Below are 13,420 nucleotides of genomic sequence, written 5' to 3'. Positions count from 1 at the left end.
ATAAACTCTAAATGGATTAAAGACCTAAATGTAAGGCCAGACACTATAAAACTCTTAGAGGAAAATATAGGCAGAACACTCTATGACAGAAATCACCGCAAGATCCTTTTTGACCCACCTCCTAGAGAAAAGGAAATAAAAACAAAAATAAACAAATGGGACCTAATGAAACTTAAAATCTTTTGCACAGCAAAGGAAACCAGAAAGAAGACGAAAAGACAACCCTCAGAATGTGAAAAAATATTTGCAAACGAAGCAAGTGACAAAGAATTAATCTCCAAAATATACAAGCAGCTCATGCAGCTCAATATCAAAAGAACAAAACAAGCCAATCCAAAAATGGGCTGAAAGCCTAAATAGACATTTCTCCAAAGAAGATATACAGATTGCCAACAAACACATGAAAGGATGCTCAACATTACTAATCATTAGAGGAATGCAAGTCAAAACTACAATGAGGTATCACCTCACACCGGTCAGAATGGCCATTATCAAAAAGTCTACAAACAATAAATGCTGGAAAGGGTGTGGAGAAAACAGAACCCTCTTGCACTGTTGGTGGGAATGTAAATTGATACAGTCACTATGGAGAACAGTATGGAGGTTCCTTAAAAAACTACAAATAGAACTACCATACGACCCAGCAATCCCACTACTGTGCATATACCCTGAGAAAACCATAATTCAAAAAGAGTCATGTACCACAATGTTCATTGCAGCTCTATTTACAATAGCCAGGACATGGAAGCAACCTAAGTGTCCATCAACGGATGAATGGATAAAGAAGACGTGGCACATATATACAATGGAATATTACTCTGCCATAAAAAGAAACGAAGTTTTGTTACTTGTAGTGAGGTGGATGGACCTAGAGTCTGTCATACAGCGTGAAGTAAGTCAGAAAGAGAAAAACGAATACCGTATGCTAACACATATGTATGGAATCTAATTTTAAAAAATGGTTCTGAAGAACCTAGGGGCAGGACAGGAGTAAAGACACAGATGTGGAAACTGGACTTGAGGACACAGGGAGAGGGAGTGGTGGGCTGGGATGAGATGAGAAAGTGACATGGACGTTTATAGACTACCAAATGTTGAATGGATGGCTGGTGGGAAGCAGCTGCATAGCACAGGGAGATCAGCTCGGTGCTTTGTGACCACCTAGAGGGGTGGGATAGGGAGGCTGGGAGGGAGATGCAAGAGGGAGAGGATATGGGGATATATGTATACATATGGCTGGTTCACTTTGTTATACAGCAGAAGGTAACACACCATTGTAGAGCAATTATACTCCAATAAAGATGTTGAAATTTTAAAAAAAGTAATGTATACTACACAGGGTCTTAAGTTAGCAGTTAAGTGTAAATAAGTATAAATTCTATGTTTGTAACACCTAGAACCAAGTGTGGGCACTGATACTTGGTGTTGTACTGACTGTGACAATAATGGAGGAGACTTTTATCAGGTGAAAAGTAGTTCACACTCCAAGTATACCACTCATGTCCAGAGTTCTGCTTTTTCTAGCCCATGGGCATATCTTTATAATAGATTAGGTTGGGGAATAGCAGCATATTTTAAAATAGCACCAATGTACCTAGGTTTGGTCTAGGTCATCTGGTAAAGGAACAAGAGGAGCCATGGAAGTGGCTAACCCAGTCAAAGCCTTCCTACATAAGAATAATGTTGATTTTGTCCAGTATCTTTTGGGCCAGGTGAGTCCTACAAGCCCAAAAGACGTTTGGCACCTATGTCACTCTGGCAGCACCCAATGGGATTCCCCCTGTCACCCCCAAACCTGTAACTTCTGTGATCCTGCTATAGCTTTCTTTTCACAGTCTTTAAAGTTCTTTTTTCCAGAAAACTCTCTTTTTTTCATTTCTACAATATTGTGATACCCTAATTTTCATTACACATATCTGTTCACTGGGTCTTCTTCATCTCCTTTGTTGTCTTTGCTTCTTCCTTCTACTCCTAATGTCCTTTACTTATTTTTTAATACTTCAGAGAAACTACATTTTCTTTCGGCTTCAACAAATACTTGAACCCATTTTAACTTGCCACAAAGCTGGTGTTCCCTTCAACAGTTTCCCTAATACCTGACTACCAAGTTTATCATCTGAAAGTGCTACTTAAATTATACCATTTCTTCTCTTAGAAATTTATAGTGAAAATATAAATCCCTGTTTTCCCAAACTTATATACCATGGAACCCCCTTTTTAAGCAAACAACCATTAATATCCACAGAAGTAGGGCTCTGACCCAAATTAAATGCCCGAATCACTTTATTAACAATAGTAACTGCTTCCACTTATTGAGCACTTACTATTGTCAGGCACTGAGTTTATTAACATTAACTCATTTAATACTCTTAAAACTCATAACAATGAGGGCAATATTACTAGTATGCCCATTTTAAAGATGAAGGAAATGCATTTAGGGAAGTTATATACTTCCCCAAACTTTCCTAACAGCCTAAATCCTGTGTTCTTAACCCCTAAGCTTAAATTTCAAATTGAATTTCAACTTACTGTGCAGCTCTTTATTGCTTTTACCTCCTTTTTCTCTGCTATTACTTCTTGATGGTGATATTAGCTCTAGCAGTTTCTCCCTACTCCTTTAAGAAAATTTCCACTGACTCTTAAACCATAAAACCAGGTTTATTATTAATTGAATTGTGTGCAAAGTAAGAGTCAGCAGGTTCTAAAAGCCTGACAGGCTCTGCTAAGAGTCCTGTGTATGCCGTTTCAGTCACCTAATTTGGCTGCTCAGAGATATTTTTATTAATTATCTTTGTTTGGATTGTAACAGCCTCCTAACTCATCTCCCAAATCTATCTTCCACTCGGCTGCAGGATGAGCTATTTGAATCACAGGTGTGAGCACAGTACTCCCCAGAGTAAAATGTTCCAGTGGTTCCCTCTGATCTAGAGGATCAAGTCTTTAATATTGTCTGCGTTAAACTTGTCCCTCCAGTCGTGCTTCTAATCCTCCTGTGTACACACACTCACCAGGCTCTTTCTTTCCTTTGTGACTTTGTTCTTGCTACCTAACTCTCATGCCTGGAAGCCCTTCTCCATCATTACGTGACTCTTACTCATCCTTTAAGACACAGCTCATGAATCACCTCCTCCAGGAAACAGTCCCTGACAACTTTCCCCAGCTCTCAAATGCTTGCTCAATATCCCTCTCATTAGGGTCTGTACATATGTCTATTGCTTCAGGTGTACGTTGTTTTTTGAAACTGTCATTTATATTCCTGTGAGATCCTTAAGGATGGAAACTATGTGGCATAGCAATTTAGCATTCCCAAAGTGGTATATGGTGGTTAGTTAATCAAGGTTGTATAAATGAATTTTTAAAATATTTAACTGATACATTTTCCCTATTACCTGAGATACCAAATTGTTAGTAACCAAGTAGTAGCTGGCATACAGCAGGAACTTAATGATACTTGTGAATGGTAAAATGAGTATATAAATGTATTTCAAGACTTTTCATAATCTGATTCCATATAAATATGCACCGCACCATTCACTCTAGTCAGACTAGTTTCTTCTCTATCCTTACTTCATCTACAACTTGAGTAAACCTTTAAGCCTTTGCTAATTCTCATTTCTCACTAGGAATACCTAGAGTTGATTCCATAATTATTATGTACCATCCATCAAGAACACCCGCTCCATGAAGCTTCCATTTGTGACTTTGATTTTTTTCTCCTGTCTGGGCAAATATGTCCTAAAGACCATTCCATGGAAAAGTAGTTCTGCAGAATAGTTGTATATGTTACATGAGAAAAGAGTTTTGTAATTAAGTAAATGTTAGGGAATGCTGCATTTAATAATGCTAAATTATTTCTGAATTGCAGTGGTGTACATTTTGAGTCTCTATGTGGAATAAACCATATGCAGAACTTATCAAACTTATTTGCCCTCAGAACCCTTTTCATTTTAAAATCTCTTGGGACCATGTTTTATGGGAGATAGTTTGGGAAATGCCGGTCTGTGCTTTGAGTTTTAGGTCAGCATGTAACTTGTGAACGCACACACACTCATGCACATACAAATACATACTATTTCAGGAACATATGTTTTGGCTGCTCTGCTTAGTTGCTTATATTTTTCTTGTGTCTCATATTTTTTGATTCATGTAATGACTCACCTTGCACTGATAACTACAGATTTTTAAATATTTGTTGATTGCTAAACCACTGTATACTATTGTCATTAAGTGCAGGTTATTGGTATGTTTTCTAGGATCTTCTACCCCTCTTGCCTGGCACCATTGCTGGTGAAATAGAATCAAAGGCTGCAAACCTCAATAATCTGGTTGTAGAAGCCTATAAGGTATGTATATACTGTACACATTTTTTCAAATAAACTTTTAACCCCAATTTCCATGGCAAGGTACAAACTAATGCCCTATCATCTTGAGAGGAGTGGTGGAAAAAACAGATTAGGAATTAGGAAACTGAGCTTAGCCCTGGCTCTACCACTAACTAGCTATAGAACGTTGGGAAAGTCATTTCAGTTTTCTGTGCTTCACTATGTCTCAATGACACAGTTTACTAAACTCAGGTTGAGTTACAGACTATCTAAATTTCCTTCCTCATCAAATGTTCAGTGAGTCACCAAATCACAGCTATAGAACATACTTTATTACCAAGAAATTTCACAATTTCCAGTGCCATAAAGATAAAGTAATCGATCCACAGTGTTATAAACAGCAACTTTCCAGGGAAAATGAACTATATGAGATACAGAGATTACTAAGAGAACTTTGTTGGGGTCTCCTAGATCAATAACTTGGTTGTTCAATCGTTTACTTTAGCAGTTTTACTAAACTAGTTTGATTAAAAGAATCACCCTAAGAGATACACTACTTTATTGAGATGACAGTTGTATGCTGTCCCCAGTTCGTGTAGAGTGGGTACCAAATGCAAAGATTTAAGAAACATCTGCTCTCTCAATCTAAGTCATTTCTGGATAGAATAATCTCTTTTAAGAAGTTGTAATAATAGTAGCTGTCATTTTAATACCACTAAGAACCAGTTATTTTCCATACATGACCTCATTTAATCCACACAACCAACCTATAAGGCAAGTATTAGTACTCCCACTGTGTATTTGTAGAACTTCAAAGAAGCTAAGCAAATCAATCAAAGGCCAAACAGCTAACAAGCAGAAGCAGCAGCACCAGAACCTAGGTCTTCCTTAATTCTAGCTTCCACATGCTTCCTCCTGTGTTACACAATCTGTTTTTCTGTTGTTGTTTTTTTCTTTTTTACATAGTGTCTAAAGATATGCCTTATTCTACCCTGAATTTATGCACCATTGATAAACTCTCACTTCCCAAAATTCTCTTTTTCCCTTCCTGACACAGTAGAGTTGAACAGTGTTAAAGTAGCCCAAGCATTGTGAGAAATCGCAGGCTTCTCTTCTCATTTTCTTCATGGAACATCTGCCTTCAACTCAATTACAAAAGAGAAAGGCAGGAAGTAGACACGGGATAGAAAATGAGGGACTTGTTTAAACTTTCTTTTTTTAAAAGGAAAATAAACCTTGCGAGATTTTTTTGTTTTTCTGTTTTTTGCCAAGGAATTTTTCTATATCTGAAGACTATGTTGGATGAAATAAGAAAAGCATCTTTAATTATATTTCTTCTTCACTGTTACGAAACAAAAACAAAAACAAAAAGCATTAAGACTGGTGGAGCTTCTTATCAAGGAAAACCAAACCTGTGTACAATTCGTTCCCATCCGAAGTTTGTTCCCAAGTATAATCAAAATAAGAACGGAGCTTACAGTGTTAGAAGTCACCCTAGTTTTCATAGTATGAACCCATTTATTACCCCAAAGAAAAAATATAAGTCGACAAACTTTCCTGTATCTCAAACTGCACCCATGGAAAGGGAAACAGCAGGGTTTTTTTTCATGTTCTTTATTTGCTAGGATAGGTATGTGATGCATTATCTAATTGCAGTTCTGATTAACCTTAAACAATGTGAATAACAATTTTAATAAAACCAACAAAAACTCTGGCGAAACAATCTCCTTAAGTTGGGATTCTGTTACTATTTTATATATGTCTATACTTTCAAAATTCTTCTGAAATTTCATTTTGTCTTCACAGCTCAACAGAAACTGTTCACAGCTCATTGAAGAAAAAAATAATAAAAATATTTTATTCTAACTTTTAATACTTTGCATTTCCTTTTTAAGACTTTTATAAAATTATATACAAATTTAGTACAGGTGAATGTGATTGCATTTTGTTTTTTATCCTTTACATCTGCATTGCCATTAGAATTAAAACTATATAAAAATCATGACTATAATAACTTAATAGTAATTTAGCTGAAATTAAGACATAAAAAAATTATGTTGAATAAAAAATAATTATACATTAGAAAAAATAAATTCTGCCTCTGTTCCTGTTAGATATTAAAAGACAAGCTTAAGACTGTGTCTGAAACTTAATTTCTTTTTTTTGCGGTACGCGGGCGTCTCACTGTTGTGGCCTCTCCCATTGCGGAGCACAGGCTCCGGACGCGCAGGCTCAGCGGCCATGGCTCACGGGCCCAGCCGCTCCGCGGCATGTGGGATCTTCCCAGACCGGGGCACTAACCCGTGTCCCCTGCATCGGCAGACGGACTCTCAACCACTGCGCCACCAGGGAAGCCCTGAAACTTAATTTCTTAATCTCAAAACTGGGCAAAATTTTAGATATTTGTCTTCATACCCTGTTTGAAAAACATTGGTTAAACTAGACTAAGGTTTTAAGGGAAGCAGAATTTCAAAAGGGCAAAAAGAACAGTCATGGTATTAGGAACTTCCTTCTGATTTGTCAAACCAACCATATCAATACCATTTGTATACCATTAGAAGTTTCTATTTTTTACTGAAATTGTTTAATTAAGTGATTACAATGTATGAATTCTCTAGTAGATAAAAAATGTGACTAATATAGTCTTACCTTTATTCAAATAAAATTTGAGGAAGTATCTTACTCTAAAGATTTACTACCATAATTCCATGATCAATTATTAATCAGTAAGCACACATCTCTTTATTGATTATACAGTTGAAGAAGAAAAATTACTCAAGTAAAGAATTAGAAACCATGGGGATTTCTTTTTCCTTCACACCCTGCTACTCACTCTTTCCTTAGGTACATACTTCATCTTTTCCCTTTCCTTTTGTTTACAAAAATAAGTTAAGGATTTTTGCATGTGATAGACTCTTAGTTTTATGAGATGAAATTCACACAGATCTACAGAATATATTTAATGTAGCTAGAACTTTTGGAACCCAGAGATTGGATGAAATTAGGATGTGCTTGATACATAATAGGCAATACATACATGGTTTTTGAATGATTATATAAATTAGTGAATAAATGAGCAAATGATTTTCTGCCCAGTAAGGGGCTCTATTTCAGTATTAAGGATTGGAACAAATTTGATTGACATAAGCAAGCACCAGGGATTTGGCAAAAATTCTAGGCCATTCTTGGAGAATTTATAGAGCCATAACTGGCAGGTATTTCTTATACCTACCGTATAGAAATGCCCTCCCAAAAATTTACCTTTCAATTCTGTATCAGTAAGGCAGTTTAGCTTTCATGATAGTCTAAAATGTTTGAAACGGAAATGCTTCTTTAACAGCTGTTAATGTCAGAAGCATGTTCCAGATTTTAAGCTGTCAAGATTTAGCCTCTGTGATGATATATGTATTCTCAATGCTTTATTTAAATTTTACCAAAAAATATAAATGTTATTGGATTAAAATGATTATTTTCCTAACAAGCTGAGTGAGAAATATCTCTGAAGTGATCAAAATGCAGTCATGGAAATATGTGAAAAAATAGAGCCATTTAAATGCAGATAATCCTTCAGTATTTTTTATGTATTTCAAATGTAACTGGGTCATTACGTGGAAACACTGTTTTTAATCGACCTTTTACAGAGACAAACTCTTTGATTTAGTTAAAAATTAAATCTAGAATGACATGATAAACTTGACTCTGTTTTGTTGCTTACATTAGAAACTGCTATAGTATACAACTAAAAAATGTCATCTCTGCAGAAACTCATTTCAGAAGTGAAAGTTCAGGTGGAAAACCAGATAAAAGGCATCTATTTTAACATTACTGCCATCTGTCCAGATGGGAGCAGAAAGCCAGGCACAGACGGATGCGGAAATGTGACAAGCAATGACGAAGTATGTGCGTGTGCGTTTTTCCCATTTAAAGTAAACTAAGTTGTTTGGCATGCTTTCTTACAGAAAAATCAAACCATTCAGAAAAACTTTTTTTACTACCGACCTCAAGAATCTCATTTACACTTCAAAGTAACTTTTATTATCTAATCCCTAAGTTCCTACTTCTTGTAACTCCATTGACTGTTTTCTCAAACTCTCTAGCTAAAATAAATAAATATATATCATATTAAATAATTATTTAATAATAATAACTTTAAACTTAGATGACACAGACAGTGAATGTTAGGAAATCATATCTCCTCAAACAAGAAGTGCCTATACTTAGGATGATGATAATACCTTTTTGTTTCAAATCTGAAAATTCTCAGAGTAAATGTGAAAGTTGAAAGTAAAAACGACAGAGAAGAATGCTGTTGATAAAGATTAAGAATTACAAAATCTTTCACTTTGTGATTGTCCCAGTACACTTGTATTAGCTCAATACAATGACCTACGAGGTACGGAAATTTGTTAAGAACAACAACAACAACAAAAAAGGTGTCATCATTTAACTAAAAAGGAATGAGATATGGAAAAGAGAGATCTGGGTATAGCAGCATCAGGAAATAGGACTGGGGAAGATATGGATTCTCCCAGGATTGGCACAATAGAAAGTAAATATACAGAAATATGCTTTTACAAGAAATTCTTGTAGAATGAAGTGATTTTCAGTGAGTCATTTACCTCTTGAGGCATCAGTTGCCCCATTTTTAAATAAACAGCTAGAACTAGAAGATTTCCAATCCTACCTCCATCCATCTCCAAGGTTCTATGATGTTATTATTTTAATATCATGCTATAGACAAAAAGAAAAAGTTATTGAAAGAGATTAAAAATCCTAGTATTCTAAGGTTGAATAAAGGAGAATCTTCCTTCTCTTTAGTTAGAATATAATTTTCTCTCTTGGGAAGTTTAGAATCTGCAGGTAGTATAGTTGTTCCAACAAGCTGTATATTTGAAATTAATTATTTCAAATTCAAATTCTGTAGGCTCCTCCATAATCACTCCTTGAATTTTGTTCAAAAGATATTTTATGCCAGTTTACAAAATACATATTTAATTTCCACTGAATATAGAGAAACTTTGTGCTAGCAAAAGATAGTGCTAAGTTAGTTTCTGAGAAAAGGTTACCTTTTTAGAAGTAGCTCTTTCTTTCAAAATCGATTTTGGCAGAATGGTTTTCCTTACTCCTTACATTTTTTTCCTTTTTCTTTGTCTACATCCCTTTTTTCCCCTCACTTTCAACCAAGTAGTATAAACAGTTTGACTAAGGAAGAGTCATTTGACCACTTAATTATATAAACCCCAAGTTTTGCTCTATTAATATTGGCAGTTGACCACATTATCCTACAGTCTGTTAATCCTTATATTTTTAAAGAGAAAAAACATTTCAACTCTGACACCAACTGTATTGATTTTAATATTATGAGACTAACTCTAATTCCGAATGGATATATATATAACGTATAAACCTAAATTTAGACCTTTCATATCAGTGTGTATATTTGTGCTAGGCTTTTTGGTTGGGATGGATATCTATCTATCTATATCTATATACACATACATATATATATAGAGAGAGAGAGAGCGTGAATCTCTATATATTCATATATATATCCATCTATATATATCATCCATATCTATTATCATCTATCTATCTATCTAATCTAATTCCATCCAACCAAAAAGCCTAGCACAAAGTATTTTTAAATTGTAACTTATCTCAGTCTAACATGGAAAAAAAACATGTAACCTTCTTATTTGCCAAAGTACCTGAAGATCATAAGGTGAGTTAACAAATATAAATAGACACACTAAGCCAATCGTTTTGTACAGGAAGGCAAAATAGAGAAAAAGGAAAAATTTGGCAGGAGAAAGACATTCTGTAGTTTGCATGGGGGAAACCAATTCCTGCCAGGCCAGATCCTTAGTTGTGGACTAACGTCTTCCAGTGAGACAAATGTATGACCTTTTATTGAGATCTTAAGATCTAAAAGTGAGAATCCTAAATCTTCTTCCCTTGAGTAACATCAGGGAAAGCCCCATATTTTCTTCATAACACCATGTATAAACTAAAATTTAACTCTAAAACTTACTTGGGCCCCTGGAAAACAGAAACAAAATAAAAATTGTTCATTTGAACAATTGTTCATCTCAGAGTTTTAAACCAGTAGAGCAGAAGCTCTTGACTTGACTTTATTTGATCTATCTTTAGTGCCAAATATATTCAGTAACTCCACATGTTAAGAACTGAATCCAGAAAATGGTCTATTCTCTCTCAAGTTTACTAAGAAGTCAGTTGAGGATATAAATTAATGATCGGAAGTAGAGTACACATTTCAAATAGGCTTGAACCCATGTCCATTTAATGCTGTAATACACGCAAGTCTCAGTCATTGCATCCTTTAACTCTCCAGTTCATTAATTAGGAAATAAATGAAATTAAAAAGGAATGTTATGTCTACATATGAGAATGCATGTGTAATTTATAAATATTAATTTCTATAAGATGGTATATTATTGACTTAAATATTATTAACAGATATAATATTGGTAATAAAAATTATCAAGACATATAAATATATTTTCTTCCTCCCCACCCAAATATTTAGGTTCTTTTCAATGTAACAGTTACAATGGAAAACTGTGATGTCATGGAAGGAAAGAGCTATGCAATAATCAAACCTATTGGTTTCAATGAAACCACTAAAATTCATATACATAGAAACTGCAGCTGTCGGTGTGATGACAGCAGAGGACCTAAAAGAAAGTGTGTAGAAGAAACTTTTCTAGATGCCAAGTGCTTCCAGTGTGATGAGAATAAATGTCATTTTGATGAAGATCAATTTCCTTCTGAAAGTTGCAAGTCACACAAGGATCAACCTGCTTGCAGCGGTAGAGGAGTTTGTATTTGTGGGAAATGTTTATGTCACAAAATTAAGCTTGGAAAAGTGTATGGAAAATACTGTGAAAAAGATGACTTTTCTTGTCCATATCACCATGGAAATCTGTGTGCTGGTGAGTATAAGTATGTACATGCAGTTATTTATATAGTTATATATTAAACTAGCATATATGTTAAAGTATCTTTAAATCACATCTTTATAATTACCAACTTTGACTATGAATTTAATATTCAAAGTCTGTGAAATTAGGACATAGCTACAGATTTACAGTACATGATTCTGATATTTATAGTTTAAATTATTTTATACAGGAAATATTTAAAAATTAAAACCAAAAGTTAATTGTTATTTTCAAGTATGCCTTGCTCTTGTAAAGACATATACCAGAAAAGGAAATTACTGATAATGTCTGACAGATTTTCTATAATCTGGGTATTCTTCTAGAAGGATCTGATTCATTCTCATACGTGGTTACTCCCTCCATCTTGCTCAGAGGATAGTTAGCTATAAAAATATACTTTTCATTCATTGTAAAATTCTTAATGCATTATCATAGATGGCATTGTAAATCTGTAGTAATTTAAATTTCTCTAGTTTATTTTTGGAACAACGCCAGCAACAAAACTGTCAAAGGACAGAATTCTTCAAGAAAATGCTGGTTTCATAAGAAATCTAGATTAGGCCCAGAGGCCACACAAAGACCAGATTTAAAAATGAGATAATTTAAAATGAAAATATCAAAAGTACTTTTTGGCTAATTCAGTTTACTGCCACCTAGAGGTTAGATTCTAGAAAATATATGCAACATTTGAAAATTAATACAAAATATTATTTTTAAATGAATTAAGTTTTCTGTGACAGTGTGCTAAATCCACTTATTGTTAAAGCACCTTTTTAAAGTTTGCATTTTGGTAAGCAAATATTAATTAAATTATTGATGAAATGAAATATTTCATTGTAATAAGCATATGGAAAGTAACAAACCTATACAAAATAAATTTTTATTCTTGTGTAAATTAAAAATGTGCCCTATATCACATAAATACGTGATGGCAAATTTCCTTTATATTCTATCTTATACACATAATATTTTATATTCTAAACATTTATTCAGCTGTACCTGGTATCTAGGTAGAATGGATTATAGATGACTTTAGAACAAACTGCAATTGTCATCTAATATTTTAGTGTTAATCCTGTTTGGGACAGGGCAGAAAAAGAATTCTGAGATCATCATTTCCCACAGCTGTCAAGCTCTCAATGAACTTTGAAATACACTGAGAATCCCAGTCTCTGTTAATAGTAGAATTAAAAATCAATGCACTGGTCCTTCTATATGACTATGATACTACTGACCTACAGGCAGTTGAGAATCTGCTTTGAATTATTTGTATATAAGTTATAAATGCAAACTGTAGGCTGACAAGCATTTTCTTCACTAGCGTCCTTTGAGAATAAGAACACACGATCACAGATATGCTGGCTAGGATTAGGCATGCAGCCCATATACAGGGAACCGGGTCTGGCAGGCATTTGTTTGGCCTGGATATCATTAGTTCTACATTTAACAAATTGAGCTGATCCAACAGTAGATGCTAAGGAACAGTTACCCTGTGACGTGCTCCACAATAAAAGGAAGGAGGGAGGAAGCCAGGAATTGAGGGAAGGAAGGAAAGGAGGAAGAGAAGGAGGGAGGGAGGAAAAGAGAAGGAAGGAAGGGAAAGTCTTTGGCCAGATAAACTTGAAAAACATTTTACAGCCCTGAAAATTTACCCTCTCTTGAAGATTTCTAGTTCATATTAGCATATTAAATCTTGCATACTTCCTGCAAGCTAAAATCCACTTAACTGAGTATAATCAGTGTTCTTCTTCAACTACAACATGCACACACATACCACCTTGCTTTCTTTCTTGCCTTCTCTCATTTAACACCTAATAACACCTCACAGCATACTTTAAGACATGTCCCACAAACCTGCTAAATAATGTGCTGAAGATGTGAAAGGATTACTTCAACTTCCCCAGAGATCTTATCTTTAAACAAGGCACTAGCAGAACTGAAGCACTTAAAAGGGTTTGCCAAATAGACCTTCAAAGTTATCCCAGGCCCTGAGCAATAATGAGTGACTAAGAGAAAAATTATGGAAGCTATTCATAAAATACCCATTTTTCAAATTTCAAATCAGGCAACATTACATCAGCCTCTGTAGCTTCTTTATATTTGTCTTTTTAATTTAAAACTGAATGTACAACGACC

At 34.6% G+C, this 13,420-nt stretch overlaps 2 protein-coding genes across 4 annotated transcripts in view; one reads left to right on the top strand and one right to left on the bottom strand.

Annotated features, from left to right (window-relative positions):
• The window catches only part of MACC1 (MET transcriptional regulator MACC1), a 439,721-nt gene that overhangs the window by 255,950 nt on the left and 170,351 nt on the right, over window positions 1-13,420 (bottom strand).
• The window catches only part of ITGB8 (integrin subunit beta 8), a 98,287-nt gene that overhangs the window by 74,211 nt on the left and 10,656 nt on the right, over window positions 1-13,420 (top strand). For all 3 annotated transcript variants that reach the window (XM_079932440.1, XM_079932438.1, XM_079932439.1), the window contains 3 exons: window positions 4,254-4,343; window positions 8,084-8,218; window positions 10,870-11,275. In XM_079932440.1, the coding sequence (XP_079788566.1) occupies window positions 4,254-4,343; window positions 8,084-8,218; window positions 10,870-11,275 (631 nt within the window). The remainder of the gene's footprint in view (window positions 1-4,253; window positions 4,344-8,083; window positions 8,219-10,869; window positions 11,276-13,420) is intronic.

Source organism: Stenella coeruleoalba, assembly GCF_951394435.1.
Source record: "Stenella coeruleoalba genome assembly, chromosome: 9".
Classification (NCBI taxonomy): Eukaryota; Metazoa; Chordata; class Mammalia; order Artiodactyla; family Delphinidae; genus Stenella; species Stenella coeruleoalba.
This window is presented reverse-complemented; position numbering and strand designations above follow the sequence as displayed.